General features: G+C 39.7%; 1 protein-coding gene across 8 annotated transcripts in view; it reads right to left on the bottom strand.

The window, feature by feature from the left end:
- Positions 1–19465, bottom strand: part of CPEB4 (cytoplasmic polyadenylation element binding protein 4) — a 243726-nt gene that overhangs the window by 51500 nt on the left and 172761 nt on the right. For all 8 annotated transcript variants that reach the window (XM_075900275.1, XM_075900271.1, XM_075900272.1 and 5 more), the window contains one exon: positions 8777–8950. In XM_075900275.1, coding sequence (XP_075756390.1) covers positions 8777–8950 — 174 coding nt within the window. The remainder of the gene's footprint in view (positions 1–8776; positions 8951–19465) is intronic.

Raw genomic sequence — 19465 nt, 5'->3', positions numbered from 1 at the left:
AATAGTTTGGAGAAAAGAGAAGGGAATATCACAAGGCCCAGTCAAGCCTTTTCAGATCACATGCTTGTGCCACATCTGTCTGAATTATCCAAGTTTGACCTCAGACTAACTTACAGTAATACTTGCAGAATGCAGTTATGTAATAACTATAGCTATAGCATAGACTGAGGAGAACACATACGCTACAGTAACAGGAAATAATTACAACACGTATTTCAAATCCTCCTTCTAGTTCAATATTCTGGTAACAATTTATATTTGCTAGTCCTGCAAAAAATGTTCCACTAATTATGACATTGTTCTTTTTGAGCTTAGGTAATTCCCCCCTCGCCACCAAGTAGAATGGCCTCTAGTAATAAGGAGTATCTGAACAAGAAGCACCTGTGTAAAAAGCGCAAGTGGTCATAAAATTTCCCATTACTGAAGAGGCATCTGCAAGTTTTAAATGGACTACATTAGCACCTAGGGACAATTACAAATACCTAAATAAATGTTTTCCCAATGGTTTGTCATTTATCCCTTCATCACACCAAGTAGTTTTTTCCACAGAAATGACAAGGTCACCACTTGGATTCACCCCATTTTCTATTATTTTACTAATCACTTCTCTCAAAAACAACAATCTTCCCTCACAGAGAGGTTGGTCATGGACATTTTTGTACAAAGGAAAAGAGACACAGAAGAGAGGGCAACAGTGCTTTTCAGGAGTCCAGGCCCCTCCTACTCTGAGAGCAAAAGACCCTTCTTGTGACTGCAAGACTGATCTCTATCAGTGATTTTCATTATATATCAGATATTCATAATTAGTGTAGGGGGCTTTCCCACATATACATTTAATTATAAAAAATCTGGACAAGTGTCACCAGTTTTATGTTTTTCAATGTGGCCTATACAAGGTTTTTTTTGCTTATATTTATAGTGGAAAAAGGTGACAAACCACCATTCTGACAGTTTTCTTGGTTGGTGCTCTGAGGGTTAACAGGAATGTTTACTGCAATGGAATTATGTCGAGGTTACATGTTGGTACAGAGATAGCAGTGAGTCCACCACTTTGTAACTTTGCAGAAATAGGCCTCCATTCAAGACAACACTTACATATGCCTAGTTTTAAAGAATATGCTTAAATGTCTTCCTGAATTAGGATCAAAGGGCCTTAAAATTTTACAGTGGCGAGGTGGATTTAAATTATATCTATATGGATTGTGATCTTTAATCTAGTTCACTTTTTCCGGCAGCTGTGGGGGAAGAGAAGGAAACAACATAGCACGTCTTGAGGATCCTGACTTAAAATTTCAATATAGGTTAACAAAAGCAATACAACTGTGGTAAGTCTAGGGTCCTACACAAAATGCACTGTTCATATGCCAACCTATTTTCACACAATAAAATACATTACCTGGGAATAAAGAATGTATTCCCCAACAACATTCTATTGTATTATAAATGTCATGTTACATATGCCCTTTTAATTGCTAACAGCATATCCCATGGTAACCAGGGTGAAAGTATCTTATGCTTGACAGGGATGTCAGACTGTCATCTCTCAGTGATTTACAAGTGCAATATATTACAATCTTGTTGACTGAAAAACAAGTCTATATTAAAATAATGTTATGGTTAAAAAAAAATCCACAGAATATGAACTTTTTTGATCGCAGTTGCCACAGTGCTCCAACAACAGCCCCTCTCATGCTCAGACATCTTGAGACACAGGATTCCTTTATCAGATGTGTCTCTGCAACACTAAAGCTATGGACTATATTAGCAAGTTTACAGTGGCACAGAGCTCTCTGACTGATGTAATTTTACCACTCGCAACAAGTGATGCTAGCTATGTTGGCAGGAGAGCTTTTTCCGCTGACACAGCACTTTGCGCTACCACTTAAGCTGATAAAACCTATGTTGCTCAGAGGTCTTGTTTTTTTTTTTTTCACACCCTGAGCACCACACATTTTGCCGACATGTGGTAGTGTAGATCTGATCCTAGTGTTGCTGTATATCATTCTTTACACAGCCACTGAAATGTCTCTCCGCCCATTATTCATGTTGAAGTCAAATATTTTTGGTTTCTGCATTCATTTCTGCCACAAAGTAGAACAATAATTTGCATAAGGAGCTGAATAATTAGCCAAAACTAGATGAGACTGTACAAACCTAATAGTACTGCTGGTAATATTACTGTTACTCTTAGTTTCTGAAGCCCATTGGAAGAATATTTTAAAACATGGGCAGGTCTCATAAGGAAGAAGAATGTACTTCCTTACTTCCAAAGTGTTTAGTAATTTGAAACACATGATCCAAGTAATTGAACATTTGAATACCAATTCAATGTTGCATGTTTTCACCTTTTAAAAGCTAGCTCCAAAAGTTACAGATTCATTAAATTAGAATTGGGGGATTATATAATTTCATAGAAAGATACAACTATGCAAAAAATACCCATAAAACAACTTTTTAAAGAGACACTTGGGAATGATAGTGTGGGTATTTTTATGCACTTATTGTAAGGCAGGTAGAACAGGTATAAACGTGCTGCTTGCCCCCTTACTGAAAAAGTCAGAATCTTTCTAATATAAAAACTAGGACTGTCAAGCTATTAAAAAAGGAAATGCAATTAATAGCTCTGTTAAACAATATCATACAAATTATTTAAATATCTAAATGTTTTCTGTATTTTCAAAAAATGATTTAAATTACAACAAAAAGTATATTGTGTTCACTTCATATTTATTTTTAATTACAAATATTTGCACTGTAAAAAAAGAAACTGGATTTTTCAATTCACCTAACAAATACGATCTCTATTATGAAAGTTGAACTTAATTGCAGAATTATGTAAAAAAAAAATTTAATTCAACAATAATGAAAAGCTTTAGAGCCCATCTGTTCATTCAGTCTTACTACAGGTTTAGGAACATTCGTGGTCTGGTTTGGAGAGGTTCAATCTGTATTTGTTCAGCCATTCACTCAAACACTTTTGATTACATTTTCAGGAAGTAATTCTGCCCACTTTTTCTTTACAATTGTCAAGTGAGAACAGGCATTCACGTGGCACAGTTGTAACTAGCATTACAACATATTTGCATGCCAGACATGCTAAAAAAGATTATTGGTTATTCATGCTTCAATCATCATTCCTAAGGATATGCACTCATGATGATATGTTCTACTCGATAACGATTCAAAGCAGCATGGACCGATGCATGTTCATTTTTTATTATCATGACTCAGAAGCTACCAGCAGAAGGTGGATTTTCTTTATTGGTAGTTTGGGTTCTTTAGTTTCCACATCCTAGTGTTGCTGTTTTAAGATTTCTGAAAGCATTCTCCACACCTTATCCCTTTCAGATTTTGTAAGGCACCTTAGGTTTCTTAAATATTGGGTTGAGTGCTGTTACTCTCTTTAGAGCAGAGATGGGGAAACTAAGGCTCAGGGGCCAGATGCAGTTCCTGGCTTGCGTTGATCTGGCCCCTGAGGCTCAGGCTCCCTCCACAGCATTGGGGAGCTGGCACACACAAAATCTACTAGCCTGGGCCCCCTTAGGCTCTGGTGTGCAATGGGAATGTAGGGAGTGTTTTTATCCTTCTCCGTTAGGGTCCATGTCAGTGAGGGTTTGGGGTTTTTATTTTTTGGCTTCTCACTTGTGTGCAGCCCCCAACTGATTTTTCTGAGAGCCAGCGGCCCCCAACCCTGCTCTAGAAATATCATACTGGTACCTTCTTTGTGTTTAGTCAGATCTGCAGTGAATTTATTCTTAAAACCAACAATATAAGCTGGGTCATCATCTGAGAGTGCTGTAACATGAAATATATGGTGAATGTGAATAAAACAGCAGGAGACAGACCATTCTCCAAGGAGTTCAGTCACAAATGTAATTAATGCATTTTTAAATGAGCATCATCAGCATGGAAGCATATCTTTTGGAATAGTGGCCAAAGCATGAAGGGGCATACAAATGCCTTGAAATGCTGGCTATGAAAGTACCAGGCTAACACCTATTTTCACTTTCTAAGGCAGTGTAAATAAGAAGCAGGCAGCAATATTCTCCCATAAATGTAAACAAACTTGTTTTCTTAATGACTGGCTCCAGAAGTAATAGTCCTGAGCGCATTAAAAATTTTACATACAATTATTTTTGAAAGTCATTATTTTTGTACATAATTCTACATTTTTAAGTTCAACTCTCATGACAAAGATTGCACTACAGTACCTGTATTAAGTAACATGAAAAATACTATTTATCACTTTTCCAGTGTAAATATTTGTAAGAAAAATAAAAAAATTAGCATTGTACACTTTGTATTCTGAATTGTACTTGAAATCAATATATTTGAAAATGTAAAAAAACAAATTCAATAAATTTCAATTGGTATTCTCATTGTTTAACATTGCCATTAAAACTGAGTAACTGCAATTAATTTTTTTAATTTGTGACTTAGTTCGTATATATATGTTAACTATGATTAATCTACAGTCCTAACAGAAACCAATTTATTTCTGTCACAAGGTTTGTTTTCTCTTAGGGTACGTCTAGACTACATGCCTCTGTCACCAGAGGCATGTAGATTAGGCTACCAGACATAGGAAAATGAAGCGGCGATTTAAATAATCGCCGCTTCATTTAAATTTACATGGCTGCCGCGCTGAGCCAACAAACAGCTGATCAGCTGTTTGTCGGCTCAGCGCGATAGTCTGGACATGCGGGTGTCGACATCAAAGGTATTTGTCGACCACCCAGGTAAACCTCATCCCAGGAGGCATACCTGGGTGGTCGACAAATACCTTTGATGTCGACACCCGCGCGTCCAGACTATCGCGCTGAGGTGACAAACAGCTGATCAGCTGTTTGTTGGCTCAGCGCGGCAGCCATGTAAATTTAAATGAAGCGGCGATTATTTAAATCGCCGCTTCATTTTCCTATGTCTGGTAGCCTAATCTACATGCCTCTGGTGACAGAGGCATGTAGTCTAGACGTACCCTAAGAGAAAACAAACCTTGTGACAGAAATAAATTGGTTTCTGTTAGGACTGTAGATTAATCTACAGTAGCCTAATCTACATGCCTCTGACGACAGAGGCATGTAGTCTAGATGTACCTTTAGTGTTGAAAGATTTTGATCTACATTAGACACAACAGTCTTAAGCATCTGAGGCACTACATCCATCTGTCAAGGCAAGACCACTGCTGACCAAAGAACATTACTATGATAATCTTATTCACATGAAGATCCTAGCACGGACTGCTCCCTAAAACAGATCTGCCTGTTTTTATGGTCTAGGGCTGGGCTATATACAACAACAAAAAACGGACTGGAGAAAGAAGATATTTATCTCACAAATGTTATAGTACATTAAGTCCTCATTCTCAAAACCTGTACTATTCTTTGTTAAAGAGCTCGTATTTTTATCATTCAGTAACAAAGCCGTTGTCAGGACAGGGCTAATGGGAACAGCGGGTGTTCAGTGCCACTTAGGATCTGGCCAACTATATGATACAAGAATTCTGTTATCATTCTTTAGACACAACAGAGTCCACTTTACAGTTTATAGAATCATAGAATACTAGGACTGGAAGGGACCTCAAGAGGTCATAGAGTCCAATCCCCTGCCCTCATGGCAGGACCAAGTACAGTAAAACTCCATTGGTCCAGCAACCAATGCTCCGGCACTCCTTATGGTCCGGCACTATCAGGAACCCAGAAGTACTCTGGCTGCTGGACAATTGGAGCTGCTCAGCATCCAGCTTCCCCGATTCAGCCGCTGCTGAAACTGACCAGCAGCTGAATCAGGGAAGCCAGGGGCAGAACAGCTGGGGCGCTGCCGGGTTGGTCTTGTAGTGCTGCCCCTCGGGACCAACCTGGCAGCACTCCAGCTGCTCTGCCCCAGGCGTCCCCGATTCAGCCGCTGCTGAAACTGACCAGCAGAGGCTGAATCGGGGACGCCTGGGGCAGAGCTGGACTATCAGAAGGGGGGGCTATGAAGGGTCGGGGGGGCTATGAGAGGTCGGGGTTAGCATCCCCCCCCACCACCCCAGACCCCTCATAGCCCCCCTTCCGATAGTCCGGCATATTTGATAATCTGGCACCCCCTGGGTCCTAAAGGTGCCAGATTATAGGTAGTTTACTGTGCTGTCTAGACCTGTGTTTCCCAATTTTATTTGGCCATGGAATCCTTTTAAACGCGGAAGAATTTTGAGGAACCCCTACAGCCAGGAGGAAAATTTGTCAAGGGGAAAAAAACCCCAAAAAACCAGGGAGACCTTGCAGCCAAAATGCAGTCACGCATGTCCCGATCAGGCTTTGGAAATGCAGACGGGCAGCACGGGAGGGGAGAGGAGGTATCTGAAAGCCAGCAGGAAACCAGAGAAGGTTTAAGAGAAGAAGGTCTCGAGGCGGGGAGGGGAGGGCGGGGACCAAATACTCGTGAAACCCTTACTTTCACTTCACGGAACCCCGGGATTCCACGGAGCACCATTTGGGAAACACTGGTCTAGACTATCCCAGATAGATGTTTATCTAACCTACTCTTAAATATCTCCACAAATGGAGATTCCACAATCTCCCTGGGCAATTTATTCTAGTGTTTAACCACCCTGACAGTTAGGAAGTTTTTCCTAACATCCAACCTAAACCTCCCTTACTACAGTTTAAGCCCACTGCTTCTTGTTCTATCCTCAATGGCCAAGATGAACAAGTTTTCTCCCTCCTCCTTATGACACCCTTTTAGATACCTGAAAACTGCTATCATGTCCCCCCTTAATCTTCTTTTCTAAACTAAACAAACCCAATTCTTTCAGCCTTCTCTAGACCTTCATGTTCTCTAGACCTTTAATCATTCTTGTTGCTCTTCTGGACTCTCTCCAATTTCTCCATATCTTCCTTGAAATGTGGTGCCCAGAACTGGACACAATACTCCAACTGAGGCCTAACCAGCGTAGAGTAGAGTGGAAGAATGACTTCTCATGTCTTGCTCACAACATACCTATTAATGCATCCCAGAATCATGTTTGCTTTTTTTGCAACAGCATCACACTGCTGACTCATATTTAGCTTGTGGTCCACTATAACCCCTAGTTCCCTTTCTGCCGTACTCCTTCCTAGATAGTCGCTTCCCATTCTGTATGCGTGAAACTGATTGTTCCTTCTTAAGTGGAGCACTTTGCATTTGTCTTTATTAAACTTCATCCTGTTTACCTCAGACCATTTCTCCAATTTGTCCAGATCATTTTGAATTATGACCCTATCCTCCAAAGCAGTTGCAACCCCTCTCAGCTTGGTATCATCTGCAAACTTAATAAGTGTACTTTCTATACTAATATCTAAATCGTTGATGAAGCTACTGAACAAAGCCGGTCCCAAAACAGACCCCTGCGGAACCCCACTTGTTATACCTTTCCAGCAGGATTGAGAACCATTAATAACTACTCTCTGAGTACAGTTATCCTGCCAGTTATGCACCCACCTTATAGTAGCCTCATCTAAATTGTATTTGCCTAGTTTATTGATAAGAATATCGTGCGAGACCGTATCAAACACCTTACTAAAGTCCAGATATATCTCATCCACCGCTTCTCCCTTATCCACAGGATTCGTTATCCTATCAAAGAAAGCTATCAGATTGGTTTGACATGATTTGTTCTTTACAAATCCATGCTGGCTGTTACCTATCACCTTACCACCTTCCAAGTGTTTACAGATAATTTCCTTAATTACTTGCTCCATTATCTTCCCTGTCACAGAAGTTAAACTAACTGTAGTTTGGTCTGTAGTTTCCTGGGTTGTTCTTATTTCCCTTTTTATAGATGGGCACTATATTTGCCCTTTTCTAGTCTTCTGGAATCTCTCGTCTCCCATGATTTTCTAAACATGATAGAGGAGGTATCTGAGCCTCTAGCTATCAGCTATTAAGTATTCTAGGATGCATTTCATCAGGCACTGGTGACTTGCAGGCATCTCTAACTTTTCTAAGTGATTTTTAACTTTTTTTTTAATTTTATCTTCTAAACCTACTCCCTTTCCACTAGCATTCACTATATTAGGCATTCCTTCATTAGATTTCTTGGTGAAGACCGAAACAAAGAAGTCATTAAGCATCTCTGCCATTTCCAAGTTTCCTGTTACGGTTTCGCCCTCCTCACTGAGCAGTACCTCTCCTTGGTCTTCCTCTTGCTTCTAATGTATTTATAAAAAGTCTTCTTGTTTCCCTTTATTCCTATAGCTAGTTTGAGCTCATTTTGTGCCTTTGCCTTTCTGATCTTGCCCCTGCATTCTGGTGTTGTTTGCCTATATTCATTTTTTGTAATTTGTCCTAATTTCCATTTTTTAATAGGACTCCTTTTTTATTTTTAGATCATGCAAGTTCTTGTGGTTAAGCCCAGGCAGTCTTTTGCCATATTTTCCATCTTTCCTACACAGCGTAATAGCTTGCTTTTGGGCCCTTAACAATATCCCTTTGAAAAACTGGCAAATCTCCTCAGTTGTTTTTCCCCTCATTCTTGATTCTCATGGGACCTTACCTATCAGCTCTCTGAGCTTACCAAAATCCACCTTCCTGAAATCCATTGTCTCTACTTTGCTGTTCTCCCTTCTACCGTTCCTTAGAATTGTGAACTCTATGATTTCATGATCACTTTCACCCAAGCTGCCTTCCACTGTCAAATTATCAACTAGTTCCTCCGTTTGTTAAAATTAAATCTAGAACAGCTTCCCCCGGTAAAATGACCCCTTATCATTGGGTCAGTGTGGGTTGTTTTGACTGCATTGGTTTCTGAGAATACCTTCATCAATATCTGGTGGCAGTCCACCTACGAACACCTTGCGGGAATATCGTTCCACTCTTTCGCCATTTTGGTGAGAGAAGCAGTGTGGTGATCCTAACCCACTATGAAGAGTCTGATCCCCACGTCCATCATCCAGGAACCCATCTTCCATTGGAAACAGTGAAGATTGACCTAGGAAAAAAAAAGGGAAAAACATTCTAATAGGACAAAACATACCATATAAATATTTTAAAAAGTGTTAATTATTAGCAGTACGGCTTCTTTTACTCTTCCCTTTCAATGAGTAATGGGAAGACAAAACATGATCATTTTGATATTCTACTAACCTTTGATATTCATTTAACCTTTATCATTTCTAGTTCTACTACATTCCAAATGTCATGAGAATTACACAGCTACAGAAAGATGCAAAATCTTATTATTGAAAATATATAACAGAACAAACAGCATTTTAAAAGAACTTCTAAGACTACAATTTTCCATAGCTAAAACTTAGCTGTGTTTTTATGCAAGTCATTTTTAAAAGACTTGAGAGAGAAAGAAACATTATTTAACCTTAATGATTACTTCCTAGGGACTATCCTGATTGTATATACATAACTAAAAATCAAGGATGTATGTCATTTCCCAAAGAACTTCTTACATTCATAAGGTAATTTCACAGTACAACAAAAAAAATTCCCACATCAGCTAAATACATTCATTTTTTAGGTCACTTGATATCAAAACATTAAAATCACAAGCCATACACTTGTAGATGATAAAAATACGGAGACAAAAGAGACACTGCAATTTCCTGCAAATGACGACTGGAGACTCATTTAGTAATGTGGCATTCTTGGAGCAGATCAACTTTACTTAGATATTCTACAAGACGATTTGTTTGTTCATTAATTCGTTTTCTAACCAAACATGTTGCAAGAATTGTTCCTTTACTGAGACAGTCACATGTTCTTTTGCTGTAACACTTTTTGTGCATATTCCTTACTAAAGATCTTTGATTTACAAATCCAATTATATAACGCAATACACACAAATGCACTCAAACTAATCCCTGCAATGATATTTTCCTTTTTACAATGTACAATAAATAGAATCACAACATAAGCTGACCAGTCCTGTACTAATACACATATGGGTGGTGGGGGAGCAAATCAGCATGAGGTATGTTAAGGTGTCTAGAAAAATATTTCATTTGCCAACAGTTAGCTACACGGTGATATTTCAGAATTCACTATGATCTACAAAAATGGTTATCAGTGGGATTAATTTATCTTAGTTATCCTTCATTTGGAATGCCAACTAGGTTACATACATTTACATTATTTTAAATTAAATCCAATTATTTAGAGACTGAAGATTGGATCACCTCTAAAATTAGGACATCATCTATGTAAAGTCAAAATCTAGTAGAGATCCCATTTTACCAATATTCTTCCTTAAGCTATAGAATAAATACATTCAGAAAATTAAAGAACTCAAAAGTGATGAAGTTTTAGTTTCAGTATTCAACCACCTTATTTTTTAAATGTCTTTTACTCAAGAAATCCTTTGAAAATTAACAAAATGAAATCAAACCCACTTTTATGACTAAGTTTCTACCATTATAGCTTTTCAAGGCTTTACAGTGGTTTCTCTCATCTGGTGCATTATCCATTTTTATCTTGTTTATTAAGACCCAATTCCTGTAGATGATTATGCATGTGAGAAACGTTGAATATCTAGGTAGTCATGTTGAACACAACCACACTACTAATATGCATAAACTTAATCAGTATACATGTTTACAGGATCAGGGCCTTTCATCATAAACCCAATGGGATAGGGCCCATATCCACTACAGACTATGCTGTGCAAACACAACTGTCGGCACTCAATAGTCATAATAGGAATCACTTCAACCGAGTTATCATTCATAAACACAGGAGGAAAAACAGTATTTTAGCTCTTCTGAGTAGTAATGCATGTAGATGATGCTTAGCTAGAGGATTATGCCCATCTCAACCAAGGTAGTACTATTCTGGAATGATACTTTATTCAGTTAAAATGATTACCACAGCATGCAAACTAATTACGTAAGCTTGGTTAAAGTGATACTTTCAAATCTTATCTTTTTAAGTTGCTTTCTAGTAACAGCTTAGTGCTATGTGCACCATGAGACATTTTCAACATTAGAAAATTAAAGAGGAATATTGTTACCTCGCCTTCTCCCATATGTCCTTGCTGCATGTTAAATGAGAAAGAAAACAGCCTTTCAAACATTGTTATAAGAACCAAAAGATCTAGTTTCATCTCCTTTATACTAGCTCAGTGGTTCTTGAGCCTTTCCATACTACCGACCACTTAAAACAGTGTCCAGAAGATTATCTCTGTCCCCCACCTCTCAGTTGTTTGGTTATACAAATTAACATTACATCTGCAAAGGAGACAAGCATAGTAAAGAGACTTTATTTTGAATACAATTGATTTAGCTTCTGGATTACCACCTTATTTAGTCTGTGTACTCTTTACTGCTCTCCCTGGATGTATGTCTTCTTAATAATGGACCACCCCTTGTACTAGGCACATAAGTCACTTGATACTTTGATTCTGCATGTTCCCTACCTTTTCAATGTCAGTGACTTCCAAATCTGATCATGATTAAATTTATAACTCTTGACAAAGATATATATAGGATGCAGAAAGGTGTCTTAATTTTTTTGAAGTTAAGGTTACCAAAAAGCCAGCACAAACCCTAAGAGTCCTTGATTAACTTACTACTAACAGGAAGCTTCATAGTTTCAAGACTGACAACCATAGTTGAGAAGCGTAACAGCTGTGTGGATCACTGCCCTCTGCACACCTCCAGAGATCCATAGTTGAAAACTGTGCGCACTCCATTATAAAAACTGATGCATGTACATGGTAGTTACAACTATGGAGCTCACCACTTTTTCTGAGCTTTTTTGAGGAAGGTAACAGGGTGCTGGGAATTGAGAATGTTCTACTGCCAAAATAATTAAGACGATCTCCACAACTACTAGAACATGCCCAATAAGTCATTCCCCACTCAAAATTACACTTAAAAATAATCACGTGATCTACAACCCTAACAGACAGGAGAAAACTGTTCCAAAATCTGAATTTCTTGGAGAGTACTATAAAAAACTCTGATAATAAATCACCAGCTTTTATTTTCTTTCCTCATTCAAAATTCAACTTTGCAAACCCACAAGTAGCTACAGCATCTAAATGTTTTAAATCCGCTACAATTCGTAGATACTTAACTCAGGTGAAATAAAGCCAAACAATCAAATTTACTTAGGCGATTATTTTATATTTATTTTACTGATCTTTTTCTGATGGGGGCATTCAACACACATAATCCCAATGAGAAAGTATAGCTACACACTGGTCCTCAATTGACAATGTAGCCACAAGTGCTTGGCATGTATTTCCTGCTATAACAGAGGTCAGCAACCTATAACTCAGTACAGAACCAAATATGGCTCTTTTGTCATTCCCAAAACATGTGCAACTTTTTAAATTAAAATTCAAAATTTTAAAATTGCATAATTACTCATGTTAAGGTGATCTTTCTTTTATCTATTTCATCTTTAACCAGAGGTGAAAATAAGGTGGTGCACCCCAGGAAGAACTGGCTGTGCTGCAGCAAGAAGAGCTGGCAAAGGGATAGTGAGAGGTGCTGACAACTGTATATGCCTCCAACTGGCTGTGGTGGCCCAGCTCCAGCCCCCATCTAACTGCCACTGTCTGTCCCCAGCTGCCGTGCTGCTAAGACAGACCCCGTGACCCAGCCCCATGATGCAACAGCCTGACCATGGTGGCCCATCTTGAGCTCCGGCTGCGGCAGCCTGGTCAACAAGGCCTCAATCAAGGCCCAACCCCCATTTAGGCACAGCGTCTTATCCTCAGCCCTGATCCTGGGGCAGGTCCCATGTTTCGGCCCCCATCTGGCTGCAGGGAGGGATTGTAGGGGCCCCCTCCTGCTGCTGCCTGGGTAGGAGGGGAGGTCACAATCCATCTGTGGTGATCCTGGTTCAACCCCTTGTCCAGCCACTGCTGTCCGGGTGCAGCAGCTCATCCCCGGCCAGATAAGGTAATCTTACTGCCACTTACTTTACTTCCCATCCCCAGCACCCTGCCCTGCCTCCTGCAACTCTCACACACCCCAACCCTGCCTCCTGCATCACCAGCAGTAGCAGAAGTCTGACTACAATGTTTCATTTATGCTATTATTATGTAAATTATCATATTAAGTTGAATATTTTCAGTCATGCAAATGGGCATTCTTATATGGCTCTCTGCTGACTACTTGTTCTGAATTTTGATATAGTTTGGCTCTTTGGTTTGAAAAGGTTGCCGAGCCCTGTGCTATAAACTTGTATCTTACATTTTGGGATCTTCACAAAAAGTATAGTTTATATATGGTAATTATACTACTATTTTAAGTAAAATCTAAGATGTTCCTATAGTTCCCAAATGAGTGAGAATCTAAGTTTATTTCCATGCAATGGCCTTACTAGTTGCTTTTTATACTGTAGAGAGGTCCAAAGCTTTTGTGCCTTTAAGAACCTAAAGTGTTTTCAAAGCATACTCTTGTCTATAAAGCCATAAAATCCCATGGTCTGTAAACTGGTAACAAAACCAAAACATACAAAAACCTCACTTATCTGGTGCACCGCTACTCTTGAAAACTTGCTATTCGACATAACTGTAATTCCTGAAAAGGGCCTATCTGACACAGAGATTGAATTCGCAAACTTCTTGCTGCTTCTCTACCTGTGTGTCATTACAAGCCACGTTTTCTCAACATAAATAGTACAAACATGCAACTTAGCAAGTAGCTGTGGGAATTTTAGTACAAAATATTATTGAGCAGGTTGAGACTCAACAGTATTTTTCTGGGAAAAAAATTTTACCCCCCCAAACCACCCTCCCCCCAAGATCTAGTCAAAAACATTCAGCATTATGGTTAAATTCTGCTTTTTATTTTAAAATTAAACATATGGTAGTACTCTTTTGTATTTTTCCACATTTATTTAATCTGGTCCACCTTATTTTTGACATTTTAAAATATTCCTTTGGAGCCACATATTATTTTACTTTTCAAAGATATCCCTGTTGTGCTCAAAGCCCATCAATTTCCTGTATATTTGTGCACTTTTGGGGATGTTTTGTGGAAGTGCTGTGTTTTTGGAAGGCTGAAGACATGCCTGACTAAAATGTAAAGCCTTATTCGATACATGACTTTCATAGTTTACTTTAGAGAAATCTGTGCTTTTGCAACTGTGCTAGCTAAGATTCCTTAAAGAAGGCTTTATTTGAACTGAAATAGTTACTAGTGGTGGAAAGGCAGTCACCTAGTTCTTGGATAAAAGAGATCTGTGTATAGAGTTAGCACTAAAAAGTAAGACCACTTCAGTGATATTTTGTACAACTTCCTCTTCACTGAAGTTTTTTCTTTAATTCCTAGTTTTTTCTTTAATTCCTTTACAATTTAAGTTAAAACACCATCGAAGGCTTGGTCATACCCAAGAAAATTGAGTGAAGGCTGAAATTTCATCCTTAACCCACCTCTTGCCAGAAAATTGCAATATATAGTCATATTGCATGTAGGGCAACCCACTGCTTTGAATAAGGTGGCCATAACCTCTGTTATCAACTAGACCAATGGTCTCCAAACTTTTTATGAAATGTTAACAATGTAAAGTGTCTGCCCAACCACCAGAGCCACGGCCTCAGCCAGGACTGTGAGATGGGTCTGGAGTAGCGCTGGATGGCTTTCCTTCTTTGCCCCCTTCACGGACTGGCCCAGGACAGGAGTGGAACCAAATTGCAGCTGAGAATAGGACTGGAGAAGAGCTGGATGGCCTCCCTCCTGGGACTGTGATATAGAGCCTCTTCTGGGGAAGGAGCTTGGATCAAGAACAGAGCTACAGCAAGGGCTGGGAGCTGCAGGCAGGCAGGGGCAGTGACCAGAAGCAGGGATGGGTGGCACTCCCTCCCTGTCCCATGTGGTGGCTGGCCTGCTGCCCCGCCCCATATTCCCTCCACTTCCCCTTAGGGAAGCACACACTACTGTTTGTATTGTTAATATTAGCCCAGGGAAAAATTCTCCAAGAAAGTAAATGGTGAGCAACTTAGTCTAAATCAAGTACAGGCAGTCCCCGGGTTACGTACAAGATAGGGACTGTAGGTTTGTTCTTAAGTTGAATTTGTATGTAAGTCAGAACTGGTACATATTGTAGGGGAAACTCTAGCCAAACATTTCTCCAGAGCTCAGTTTTATTCTCCCACACCTCACTTCCCTCAGTCCTTTATTCTCAAGCTGAGGTGTCTGCTGAAAAAAGCCACTCTGCGTCTCCCTGGTCTGCTGGGGGTGGGCCCTAGCTTCGCGTCTCCCTGGTCTGCTGGGGGGAAGCAGCTAGTGCAGGGTTGCCTCACCCCGTTTGTAAGTAGGGATCCGATGTAAGTCGGATCCATGTAACCCGGGGACTGCCTGTAATCTCTGATATTCTGTACCCTCAATGTCCCCTGCAATGAGAATATAGTGCAATTTTTACACTTCCTCGTTCTCAAGGCTTTTCTCAATGAATCCATCTGTATCCTTGCCTCCGGTTATATCTCCCATCTCTTCTCCCATTGTTTCACTTGCTTACTGGCATCTCCATGCCACCTGTCATGCTGAGTTGTCTCCCAATTAGTATATGCCAAGTTCCTGCCATCTTCTTTTAGAAGCTCCAAAAGACGAACGTGTATTATATTATGCATTACCAATGTGCTCAGTCCTGTATAAGGCACACAGATAAGTCTTTGCCTCAAAAGACAATCTAGACAACATACCTAAAGATGATATGCCGAACAATTGAGTTAAAAAGGTCACCTTAGATTTAAAGTTCCTTAAATTCCAAACCTGCCAAAAACATTGTGTGGGAGAAGCCTTGAGGCCATGCAGAGCCCCTCATAATTTTTGTGGGGCTCCTCAAATATCCACTTACATGGAACAACTTGCAGGATTAGGGCGCTAATGAATTTGGCTGAGAGAGAGCTGAATGAGCACTTGAATGAGAATGCCAGCAGCCTAGCATTGGGAGGCTTTTCCATGCAAAAGAGGCAGTATGTAAGACAGCACAAAGATGGGAGTTGGAGTGACACACAAGCTACACTGAGCACGCCAAACTCACTGATCACACATCACCCTGCCTACCTAAAACTACATCTACACTAGGAAAACTACACACACACTTCTTCTAGCTACACTAGGATTTTAATTAGAGATAGGCAGCTGTATGTTAGCTGGTAAAAATAAACTCTGAGGGGGCAGGCTCAGGTTTATATCAACCAATTCACATGTTAAAAAAAAAAATCAAAATTGCCTTGTCTACATTACTTCGTTACACTACTCAAGTATTTTTTTTTTAATTTTGTACTTCATTCAAGTAACTTATTTTTGTGATACTTTGACTTTTACTCAAATAGGTTTTTTTAAAAACACTGTACTTTTTACTCCACTACCATTTCCAGAAGTGCTTAGTCACTACTTTCAGCACCTCACTGACAGTTGTGCAAGCCAGCATTCTGATTTTCTAAAGTACAGCATCCAATCCAGTGACAATTAAAAAAAACAAAATAATCAACAAGCATAAAGACCCTGCCGACGAAGGAGCCTTTTAACAGCCACATCAACACATTTTCATTAAAAAACAGTATCTGTGCAGGGATGGGGAGGTTTAAGCCTTGCAGACTGGATCCAGCATGTTGAGGAGAAGCAGTGCAGTGCCATGAGCTGCCACTCACCCTCCCCCGCAGCTGAGGGAATGTGGTGCTGGAAACTACTCACGGGAGAGATTTTGGTCAATGGGAGCAGTGGGGAGCGCAGAGCTAGGTAAGCACCCCCCGCACACTCCTCTCATGGCTAGCCCCTGCACTCCCATCCTTCCCGCCCAGCTTTTCCAACCCTGGTCCACTCCTGCACCCTCACAGATCCCCACCCTCATCCCTCTCCCACTCCCTGGAACTCTCTCCCACGCACTGAACTCATTTTAGCCTCACCCCAGAGCCTGGGTGGTGGGCTCACAAAATCTACTAACCCTGGGATCCCAAAAGAGTTAATTTGGTCTGTGGGAAGCCCTGAAACTTGGTTCCTCCATGCCTCCTCTTCCTTCCCTCCCCCACTGGGGATGGAGCACCAGGAGAGTGAAGTATCTTAGCTGGGGGCCACATCAGTGAGGGTATTTGGTTGGTTTGTTGGGGCGGGGTGTTACCTCTCACTTACGTGGTCCCTAACTCAAATAATGGTGCCCTAGGATAATTTGGGTGGTTAATCATAGATTTCCATAGGACAGCTACTTTTTACTTCTGGATATTGAGTACAATTAAGATGTGATACCTTTGTACTTTTACTCAAGTAGTTTTCCAGAAGGATACTTTGACTTTTACTTATATTTTTTTCAAAGTAGCAGTACTTCTACTCAAGTAACTTTTTCGGGTACTTTTTCTACCACTGGATTTTAGTTAGTATCAACTGGCATGTTAAAAACACTTTTTTCCCCCTAGCCAAGACCTAAACAACACTTTTCTATCTTGTACAGCACTGCACTCACTGATAATGACATTTTGGAAACTCCTTAGACTGGGATTCTGTTCTGTTCTTGGCACAAAGAACAGTAGACTTCCGATAATCCAGAACCTAGGTGGTGCCGGATTATCGGATATGCCGGACTATCAGGTGTCGTCACACACACACACACACACACACTATACTATACTATAAGCTGGTGTCTCACACACACACACACACACACTATATACTGTATATAAAGTGTTTTGAACCCTTTTTATTGTAGCATAAGCACTGTCCAGTGTCACACAATGCCAATGGCAGACTGACTCAGTCCTGTCCGGTTTTGCTAGATTCAGCTGCTGCCGCCGTTACCTTATGATTCGTTTTTTGCCGAAGCCCACTCACTAGGCTCTTGCCATTTTGATGCTGGACCATTGGGAGTGACATACAAATTGGATGCTGGACTATTGGAGTTTTACTGTACTTGCAATTTTCTACTTTATATGGGTCCATAATTTGCTCTCTTTTCATTTTCCATTTCTGACACTGAAATAAACGGGCTTCATTAGTAAATTTCTAGTTAATTGGAGGTCTTTATGTATTAGGATAATGCTGAAGCTGCAAATGAATATTTTTAAAATAAAAAGGAAAAACATATCCATTGAACTTAAATATATAATCAAGTTTTCACACTGACTACTACAGTGGTAAATGTGAGCCACCAGCATTCATTTAACAGGATGAATTTCTATCATTAAGAAATATCCAAGGTCATAATTTTACATTACTGAGAAGGGCTGAAATTCACTCTCGGCCTACATTAGGGTAAAAATAAAGTATTAAACCAGACTCCAATTTTGGAGAAGCTCGGAGCCAGATCATATGTTGTTGATTCAGAGCCAGGAAAGAACAGAAAAAAGTAATTTCCAAAATGTTATGATTTTGCAAATCGTGCCCCTATGATTTACTTTTAAAATGAGTGAATACAGAATTAAAAACAAAAGACAAAATATTAAATGTATCGTGTCATAAAAAGACTAAACTAGGGTTCTGAAACAGCTGATATCAGCCAAAAGCACCTCTTTCATTGGCAAAAAAAGGCTTCATTCTAGAGAAAGCATCTGTAATTGTTACAACTATGAAGAAGTTCCCTATAGTGTTTAGACAACCAGAATCAGATACATCCTTGGGAGTCTGCAAAAAGTCTGGAATGTAATTGCTATCACTGGACACTTATCAGATGTCAACATTGGTAATAATTTTGTTCTTCATGTAAGAAAGGAGAGCAAATCACAGATGGGTAATTTATTAAGTGACACACGTTGGTGCCATCAGTGGTTAACATTTGGAGTATACCATTACATCCCTCCTTCTCCATGAATGAAGGAGACAAGCTCAAAGAACACAGCAGAATTCACAGACACGTTCAAAAATTCCATGGCCCAAACTACTGACCTAGTCTGCCCTCCTGCTTGATACAAGCCATAGAACTTTCAACATAATTTCTGCTTGAACCATAGTTTTTTTTTAAATCAAGATTAGATTTTGGTGTAAAGTGTTGGTAATAGAGAATCCACCACAAGCTTTGTTAAATTATTCAAATGGTTAAATTATCCTGACTGCTACAGATTTATGTCCACTTTCTAAACTGAATTTGTCTATCTTCAAATTCCAGACTCCGGATTTTGTTATACCTTTATCTGTTAGACTGAAGAACACAAATATTTTCTCCAAGTAGATATTTATAGACTGTGATCAGGTTACAACTTAACCCTTTTTTTGTCAAGTTAGACTCGGAGTTATTGTTTATCATGTTTCCAATACTCTAACCATTCTCATGGCTCTCCTCTGAAGACTCACCAAAGAGAAGCAAAGCTCAAAGAATTCTCTTCCCCCTCCCCCCAACACAGTCCAGAGAACCAACATAATTTGGACATTTGCACAATCTACAATAAGTGGTGACTAATTCTGACAACTCACATGGGAGTTTATTTGTAGATAAGAGCATGGAAAAGACCACTCTCCTCTCAACCCCAAAAACAAACCCAGAAAACCTGCTAATTACCCTCCTATATACTAACTAGATTCACAATGTCTTACTACAGAAATCTCAAAAGATG

This window comes from Pelodiscus sinensis, chromosome 17 (genome assembly GCF_049634645.1).
Source record: "Pelodiscus sinensis isolate JC-2024 chromosome 17, ASM4963464v1, whole genome shotgun sequence".
Lineage (NCBI taxonomy): Eukaryota > Metazoa > Chordata > Testudines > Trionychidae > Pelodiscus > Pelodiscus sinensis.
Note: the sequence above shows the minus strand (reverse complement) of the source record. Positions and strands in the feature narration are given on the sequence as shown.